Below are 9768 nucleotides of genomic sequence, written 5' to 3' on the forward strand. Positions count from 1 at the left end.
TGGGATCTTCCGGACCAGAGCTCGAACCCGCGTCCCCTGCATTGGCAGGCGGATTCTTAACCACTGCGCCACCAGGGAAGCCCTGTTGTGTGTATTTTAAATCTCTTTATCCATTTAATGCCCGTAGCTAAAACGTCCATTTCACAGATGAGGAAGTTGAGGCTCAGAAGGGTTGAGACCCAGAAACTCAACAGTGGGAAACCTGGAATATGTATCTTATCTCTGTGGCTCTCAAATCCATGTTCTCAGCCTCCGTGCTATGCTTGGAAGGAGGTTAGGAACCACTATGCTCAAAATCTTCACATTTTATTTATTATTATTATTTAAAAAATTTTTGGCCGCACCGCGCAGCTTGCAGGATCTTAGTTCCCTGACCCGAGATCGAACCCATGCCCTCAGCAGTGAAAGCGCAGAGTCCTAACCACTGGACCACCAGAGAATTCCCCAAATCTTCCCATTTTAAAGAGGGAAAACAGAGGCTCCACAGAATGGATAGGACTTGTTTGTGTTTTGTCTGCCTCTGAAGCCTTAGGCCCTGTGCTGGGCACGCTTGGCCTTTTGGTGGAGGCTGTGACTCTGAGCTGTCTCTCTCAGAACATGTGAGGTGGGAGGAATATTGATCTGTCTTCAGGGCTCTGCAGAGGGCAGAAGGGAGGGGCTGGGTGCACAGTTGGAGTCTGGGGCGGGGATGGGGGTAGCAGACAGTGGGGACTTGGTGAGGAAGACCTCAGAGGGCCCTGGAGGGACAGTGGGTCTAGGCCAAGACCCCCAGGCCTTGAAGGTCACACCACATTGTAGATCTGGCTTCCAGGAAGCTGGTGACATTGAGATTGTTGTTGTTGACACTGGGTCAACCCTCCACCCACCCGAGCCCACTCCAGTCTTGCCTGCTGCCCAGTAATTTTGGGATGTGTGAGTCATGGGAAGAATCCAGGACAAACACACCCTGGGAGTAGAAAAAGGCCATTCCTGTTTTTTGTTGCTTAAGAGAATTGGCTGGGACCTGTGAGGTGACGGTGCCCAGTGGAGTCCCCTAGGAATCCTGGCAAACGGGACCAGCTTGCAGGAATCCACTTACTGCCAGACTCGGGGGAGAGACTGCAGACTTCCCAGGTCCTGCTGTGGGCCTGGATCGTGCTCCCAAGTGGTGTTTGGCCAAACTGGGGACCATTCCTCAAGAGATGGTAAGGATGGAGGGAAGGAGGGAGGGAATGATGGCGTATGCGGGGGTCATTTCTCAATCCTGGCCTTTTATTTTTATTTAAAAATTTTTTTCATTTATTCATTTTTAATCCTGGCCTTTTAGACTCATTATTTTAGAATCTGGGAATCAGAACTAGAATTTCAGGAGTGGAATCTTATTGCCATCACACTGGAATCCACACCAGAATCCCAGACTCTTGGAATTTACTTGGGCAGTACAACAGGAAAAGCCTTTGTCAAATGGTCCCGTCCATGGCCACACTCAGGTGTGTAGGAAAACAGCCCTTCCCAAACCTGCAGCTTCTGGGGAATCCACCAAACATGCCCTTTGACTCAGCGATTCCCCTTCTTAAGAAAGATCCTTTAACTTCATTTTCACATAGAACACACACACAGAAAAGTATGCACATGAGACTTGAGCAGTTCTGCGTATCTCCACAAGCTGAGGACACCCAGGGAACCAGCATCCCGGTTAAAAATAGCCCGAGCCCAGCCCCAGAGTTCCCTCCGCCTGCCCTCACTCCCCATCCCCATCGAATTCTTTTGCCCATTTTTGAACTTGAGGAGAAAGGGATCATTCAGTAAATTCTCCTGTGCGTTTGCCTTTCTGTCCTCAACATCATATTTGTGAAGTCCATCCGCATTCTCGCGTGTGGTTTGTTCATTCTCGCTGTTATAGAATATTCCGCGATATGTTTATTCATTTTCCTGTGAGTGAATATTTGGATGGTGTCCCATCTTGGGTCACTGGGAACATTCTGGTGCATGTTTTTTGGTGAGCATATGCATGCTTCTCTGGGAAGGGGAAAGTTTTCATATATTTGGCTTTAGTAGATGCTCCCCACGGTTTCCCAGGGCAGAGGTTCCAGCCAGACTGGCTGATACACAAACACACGTGTGCTAAGAGCATGCACAAGGGCCCTTGTGATCGCAAGGAACTGAAAGAAATCTAAGTGACCCCTTTGCTTCTCTGTGCCTCCGTCTCCCTCTTCATTCTTTTTTTTTTTTTTGCGGTACGCGGGCCTCTCACTGTTGTGGCCTCTCCCGTTGCGGAGCACAGGCTCCGGACGCGCAGGCTCAGCGGCCATGGCTCACGGGCCCAGCCGCTCCGTGGCATGTGGGATCTTCCCGGACCGGGGCACGAACCCGTGTCACCTGCATCGGCAGGCGAACTCTCAACCACTGCGCCACCAGGGAAGCCCCTAATGACAATATCTTTATTGTTAATTTTCTGGCTGTAAAATGAATGCATTGTTTAAAAATATTAGAAGTTTAGTTACGTACTTTTCTCACAAAATAGTATTTCGTGAATGTATTTTCATGTTAATACATACATCATTACATACTGCGTTAAAAATAAAAATAAAATGATGGTATTTTTTAGCTTCTTCCATTAAAGGCAAAGCTAACTCGTTTTTTCTTCCTTTCTTCCTTCCTTCCTCCCTCCCTCCCTCCCTCCCTCCCTCCCTTTCCTTCTTTTTTCTGTTGAAATGTAGTTAACTTACAATGTCGTTTTAGTTTCAAGTGTACAGCAAAGTGAGTCAGTTATACATACATATATATATATTCTTTTCAGATTCTCCCTCTTCATTCTTTTACTCAACAAATAAATATCAACTAAGCATCTGCTGTGTGCCACATGCTACTCCAGGTGCCGGGGACACAGCAGAGCCCGAAGCAGGGAACAGGTGACGCTCTGGAAAATGAGCATAATAACTGTACTTACCTTATAGGGTTGTTCTAAGGGGAATGCCTGGTACATGATAGAAGCTTGATAAATGTCATCTATTATTTGAATGCTTATAAAATAATAATCATGGTAAGTGTTTTATCTATAGACGTACATATAGAAATATAATTTATTTGGTGTATAAAATAAGAAGAAGATAATAATGCTACCCATGATGATACTTAAATGTCCTTTAGTCTAAGGCTAGTTAATAAGCACAAAACGCCCAGCCCGGGGATTGATTTTGAAGTTACTGTGAAGAAAGGAGTCGGGGTGTCTGGATAGGGAAACAGATCTAAGACATTAAATTGAAAAGATTAAGAGACGGCACAGGGGGTGTTGAACTTTCCCCGACTGAGGTGCTTACACACAAAAAACTCAGATTTGAACCGGATAGAGCTGGAAAGGGCGGGGTCTCAGGGTGGAGGGAGAGGGTGTGTGTGTCTCTGTACCGGTGGCTAACACATGTCTAATGCTCACAATGGACTGGGCGCCGTGCTCAGCTCTTCACGCCTTTTAACTTGAATTCTCGTAACACCCTCCAAGGTGAGTATATTATTCTTATTTTGCAAATGAGGAAGCTGAGGCACAGAGAGGTTCAGTGGCTTGCCCAAGGCCACACAGCTGATGAGGGTTTGAATTTTTAAAACCTGCACACGTTTTACTTTAGTGATGAAAATAATATGAAAGCGGAGTGCCAAATTCCAAACACACACACACACACACAAACACACAATGACTTGGCCCCTTAGCATCTGCTTGGCAGGGAGGAGTGCCCCAACTTCCTCTCTGCCCTTCCTGTTGCATCAACTCCAGCTGGCACTCTGGGCAGCGCAAGTCAGCCCCAAAGAATCAGCAGAGAGCTGCAGGGTCAGGTTACTATGACATCATGGGGACATCACATGGACCGGTCTACCATCTACCAAGTCCTTACTCTGTGCTATGTACTTTATACATATTAACTCTTCAAGGCCTCCCCAAACTGGTGAGGTAGGCTCACCTCCGTAACTCACTTCTCAGATGAGGAAATCTCGAGAGAGAAAGCCAACCGAAACTGCTCACCCAGAGTCACAGAGCCCAGTTCTGCTTAGGGTCACTGGCTGTCCTGCCTTCCGACTCTCCCAAACCTCAGATTTTTGGATGGTGATGTTCTAGGGCCCAGAGCTCCAGAGTGGGACTAACACAGCTTGAAACTCAGGTCTGTTACTTGCTTAGCTGAGTCATCCTCGGTAAGTTCCTTAATTTCTCTGTGCCTCAGTTTTCTCATCTGCAGAATGGGTATAGCAATGGTAGGAAAATTAGAGGTTTGTAATAAGGACTAAACGATATAACATTTAAAGGGGCTTGGAGCAAGGCCTGGCACATAACACAAAGTCTCAATAGATGGTGGCTTATAGTAATAATAATAATAATAATAATAATAATAACAGTAGTAATAGTTATGATTATCATTCCTATGATAGACAATGTCACTTCTCTGCCCAGCACCCTCCCATGGCTCCCATCTCACACAGAATAAAAGATACAGAACTTACAATACCTATGTGGCCGCTGATATCTCTGTTTTTACCTCCCATCTACTCCACACTGGTGCCCTTGCTCTTCCTCGAGCATGACCATCATGTGCCCACCTCAGGGCTTTTGCACTGGCTGTTCCCTCTGCCTGGAACTCTCTTCCCCCAGATCCCCACACAGCTCCCTCCCTCACCTCTTTTATGGCTTTGCTCAAATATCACCTTCTCAGAGAGGCCCTCCCTGACCCCTCATTTAAAATTCCAACATAGGAAATTAAAAATTCCCTGTGTGACTTTTTTTTTTCTTTTTGCCGTAGCACTGATCACCTTCTAAAATACTGTGTATTTTGCTTATTTATTCCTGGACTGTCTGACTCCTCCCACCAAGATGTCAGCTCCAAAGGGAGAGAGGTTTTTGTCTGTCTTGGCCCCCCGCTGTGCTTCTAGTGCCTGGACCAGCAACTGTGCTGGAAGGATGGCTGGATGAATGAATAAATGAATTATAGAAATGTCAAAATTTTATTCCTCTTGTTTTCCTAACACAGTCATTACTTTTAAAAATTGCTCTAGCAGGATTCTAGAAATGTTCTGTTCCCCCCTCTGGGTGCCAGTGACACAGATGTGTTGGGGTGCAACTCAGTGGGTGTACCTGCAGATGTGTACGCTTTGCCATCTGCATGTTTTAAAATGATCTAGTTTACATTAAAAAGAACAAAGATGACAACATTGCTTCAGAGGTACATTTTTGTTGCATCAAGATTCGAAAATCCAGATGAAGAAGAACCAAGACAAACACTTTTGCTGTGAAGACATATTAACCTTTCCCCATCCTGATGGATATTCAGATTCCAATAGTTTAGATTCTAGAATTCCAGGTTACTAACGGGCTAGTGTTCTACCATTTTGATGCTCTAGAACTTCACTGTCCAATAAGGTAGCCACTAGCCACGTGTAGCTATTTAAATAGATTAAAATTAAATAAGGTTGAAAATTCAGTTTCTCAGTCACACGGGCTGCCACTTCAATACTCGGTAGCCACACGTGGCTGACGGTTACTGCACTGGTCAGTAGATACAGAATGTTGTAATATTTTAGAATTCCAAGATGCTAGTAAGCTGATATTCTAGAATTCCAAGATGCTAATAAGCTGATGCTAAGAAGTTGGGGTTCGAACACTGGAATATTTTAGAATTCCAAGATTCTAATGCGCTGGAGTTCTAAGGTTGTTCTATTCTGGTTTCCAAGATGCTCATGGGCTGGGACCCCAGCCCAAGTCCCAGCCCATGAGCATCTTGGAATTCCAAGGATCTAGGATCCAGGATCGAGATGCTAGGATCCTAGCATCTGGGATTCCAAGGGCCTGAGAGTTCTTATCTCTGAGGTTTCATGCCATTTCTCGCCTGTCCAGGTGTCTGGGGTTTGGATGGAGAACTCTTCTCTCGGCTACGAGTATGGGGATTACGGCGAGATTCCAGATCTCCCTGTGGACTGTGTTGATGACACCTGCGTCTCCATCGAACCCCTCCACGTGGCCCCACTCCTGCTGTATGCCGCCGTCTTCCTGGTGGGGTTGCCAGGCAATGCCATGGTGGCCTGGGTGACCTGGAAAGAGGCCCGCCGGAGGGTCGGTGCCACCTGGTTCCTCCACCTGGCCGTGGCGGACCTACTCTGCTGCTTGTCTCTCCCCATCCTAGCGGTGTCCGTCGCCCACGGGGGCCGTTGGCTGTATGGGGCCGTGGGCTGCCGGGCCCTGCCCGCCGTCATCCTGCTGTCCATGTACGCCAGCGTCCTCCTCCTGGCCACTCTAAGCGCTGACCTTTGCCTGCTGGCCTTCGGGCCCAGCTGGTGGGGTGCAGCTGGGAGGGCATGCAGGGTGCATGTAGCCTGTGGGGCATCCTGGACACTGGCCTTGCTGCTCACTGTGCCCTCAGCCATCTACCGCCGGCTGCGTCAGGAGTATTTCCCACACCGGCTGGAGTGCGTAGTGGACTACGGTGGCTCGACCGTGGCCGAGAACTCAGTGACCGCCACCCGGTTTATTTTCGGCTTCCTGGGGCCGCTGGTGGTCGTGGCCGGCTGCCATGGTGCCCTCCTGTGCTGTACTGCCCGACGCCGCTGGCCACTGGGCATGGCCGTTGTGGTAGGGTTTTTTGTCTGCTGGTCCCCCTACCACACACTGGGGCTGGTACTCACCTTGGCTGCCCCACACTCTGTGCTCTTGGCCCGGGCCCTGCGGGCTGAACCCTTGGTCGTGGGCCTGGCCCTTGCTCACAGCTGTCTCAATCCCATGCTTTTCCTGTATTTCGGGCGGTCTCAACTCCGAAAGTCTCTGCCAGCTTCATGTCGTTGGGCCCTGAAGGAGTCACAGAGCCATGATGAAAGTGTGGTCAGCAAGAAATCCACTGGCCGAGACCTGGTCTCAGAGGTGGAAGTGTAAGCTAGAGGGAAATTGGTTTGTATCCTCCTCTTCCACTTTACAAGACTGGCTTCAGGCATAGCTGGATCCAGGGGCTTAATGATATTGTCATTTATCCCTTGATTCATTCAACAAATATTCATTATGCCCCCTGCCATGTGCAGTGCAGATATAGGACATTTCCATCATTGCAGGAAATTCCATGGGACAGGGCTGCTCTAGCATCTCACCTGCTCAGATCTTTTAAATCACATAGCAGTAACACCTTCATGTAGAGTCACTACTCCAGGATAGCACTTTACACATAGTTTCTACTTTAAGGTAATTCTTACAACACCCAGGCGGGCAGGGGGAGATGCTTCTTTTCATAAGCTGAGGCCCAGGGAGAAGAGGTCATTTGCCCAAGATCACACAGCAAGGAAGTTATAGAGTTGAGATTTGACCCCATGTTTACTTGACTCCAGTGCCCATACTCTTGATCACCAAACTTTTCCTTCATTGCCTTGTTCAAATAATACTTCCTCCAGGAAGCTCTCCCTGATTCATTCCCCTCCCAGGGAGGAAGTAGTGTTCTGTTCTCCAAGTTTCTGGAACAAAAATTCCCAGCTAAACTGTAAATTTCCTAAGGACAACATCTGGGCCAATTTAATTTCTGTCTCTCCTCCACCCATCCCAAGCCTTAAAAAGAGACAAACTGTATTTGTCTACACCTTGTTTTTTTCCAACTAGATTGTGAGCTCTCCACTGGTGGGGATCTCTTTCTTTCTTTTTCTGCCCATTTTAATTTTTTAATTTTTATTTTTTTGTGGGGGACGATCTCTTTCTTGCTATCTTTTTTTTTCTTTATCTGATACAGAGACACTTAGTAGGTCCTCAACAAGACATATTTTATTTTTTGATATTTTATTCAGAACTCTCATGCGTGAATTATTAAGACCGAGACTGCCTTGTAGAATGAATTATGTCCTGTGACAATTTATATAACTTCATGCAAAGTTGGGAGAAATCCTGCTGTTAATCCATTAAGGCCAGGTGCCATTTAGGAGAGTTCTTCTTTGATACATTTACAAAGAGTCTTTTCTGTTTTTTGAAATTTATTTTCCTTTCTTATTGCATCAGCCTTATTTTTTGTTAAGAAGAATCAGTTTCATGAAAGCTTTCAGATGTATTTCTGTGGAATTTTCCATGGAACTCCCTTAATCATTCAAAATAATCCCGTGGGCTTCCCTGGTGGCACAGTGGTTAAGAATCTGCCTGCCAGTGCAGGAGACATGGGTTCGAGCCCTGGTCCGGGAAGATCCCACATGCCGTGGAGCAACTAAGCCTGTGTGCCACAACTACTGAGCCTGTGCTCTAGAGCCCACAAGCCACAACTACTGAGTCCGTGTGCCACAGCTACTGAAGCCCGTGTGCCTAGGGCCCATGCTCTGCAACAAGAGAAGCCACCGCAATGAGAAGCCTGTGCACCACAGTGAAGAGTAGCCCCCAGTCGCCCCAACTAGAGAAAAGCGTGCGTGCAGCCACGAAGACCCAACACAGCCAAAAATAAATAAATAAATATATTTAAAAAAAGAAAAATCCTGCTTTTTGTTTGTTGTAACTTCCCCCTTTTGTTCTCAAGTTTGTTCCTTTGTTTTTGTTTATTGTTAGCATGGATATATCGAGTTCCTTAGGTTTCCAAAGAACCAGGTCTTAATAGTTTTTCCAAGAACTAGTTTCAAGTTTGCTACTCAATCTCAGTGTTGGTAGTTTGTGATTTTCTTCCTGATTTCATATTTGTTGTTTACTTCTTCCCATTTTCCTTTTTTTAAAAAAAATTGTAGTTCTCTTTTGTACATTTTAAGCAGATGTTAGTCAATTTCTTCCTCTTCTTCTTTTGATAATGACACAAGAATTGGCCTACGTTCAAACTGTTTCCCAAGGGTTTGATAGTTACATGCAACTTCCCACTTGACATCCCAACTCAATGTACAGTAAATAACTCAATATGCTCACAATGGAACTCTGGATTTTCTCTCTCGGCCATCCTCCTGCATCTTCCCCATCTCGGTTGATGGCAACTCTGTATTTCCAGGAGCTCAGGCCAAGAACTTTGGGGTCATCCTTGCCGTCTGTCTCTCACATTCCATGGCCAATCTGGCAGCCAATCCTGCAGATTCTATCTTAAAATATCCATCTTCTCTGCTAACGTCCTGGTCCAGCCACCTATTGCTTCCTCTCTGGTCCCCTTTTCTCATCTTGATTCCCTATAGTCTGTTCCCCACATGGGAGCCAGAGGATTCTGTTAAAATCTAAGTCATATGGAGCTCTGCCCATGGAGCCCATCTCACTCAGATTGGAAGCCAAAGTCCTCACTTTGGTGTGTACGATCTATCCTCTTCCTCTCTCCCTACTATTCCCCGATCCTTCATCCAGTCACACAAACCTGCTTGCTGGCCCTTGAACCCTCCAAGTTTGTGGTCATCTCAGTCTTGGCCTCTGGGGCTTCCTCTACCTAGAATGTCCCCGCCCAGGGATCCCCATGTCTTGCAGCCCCACTATTTTCAGCTCTCTGCTCAAATGCTACTTTCTGGGAGATGACTTCTCTGACTGTCACTGGGCCAAAGAGCATCACTCCTTGCCCCTTCCCTGCTTTGTTTTTCTCCATAGAGGATGCAGTTCTTCTTGACAGTCTATTTATTTTAATCTATGTGTCTGTCTCCCCCACCAAACTACGAGCTCCTTTGTTTTGTTCATTTCTGTATCCTCAGTGCCTATAACTGATTCCAGAAATGAAGGCTGTACCTCCTTAACTGCAAAGTTATCCAAAGGTACGAGGAGAATGACAGGAAGGATATAAAAATAAAAATGAAAGATCTAACATTTATGAAGTGCCTATATGTACAGTAGTGAAAAAAGTTTATGTA

At 46.5% G+C, this 9768-nt stretch overlaps 1 protein-coding gene across 1 annotated transcript; it reads left to right on the forward strand.

Moving 5' to 3' along the window:
• Positions 1 to 1056: 1056 nt before the first annotated feature.
• Positions 1057 to 6883, forward strand: C5AR2 (complement C5a receptor 2; the record flags this gene model as incomplete). The annotated part of the gene is made up of 2 exons (XM_079907677.1): positions 1057 to 1184; positions 5855 to 6883. Exons 1-2 carry the CDS (start codon positions 1182 to 1184, stop codon positions 6881 to 6883), a joined length of 1032 nt encoding a protein of 343 aa, XP_079763803.1. The 5' UTR covers positions 1057 to 1181.
• Between the last annotated feature and the right edge of the window lie 2885 nt (positions 6884 to 9768).

The sequence above is a fragment of the Stenella coeruleoalba genome (assembly GCF_951394435.1).
Source record: "Stenella coeruleoalba genome assembly, chromosome: 20".
Classification (NCBI taxonomy): Eukaryota; Metazoa; Chordata; class Mammalia; order Artiodactyla; family Delphinidae; genus Stenella; species Stenella coeruleoalba.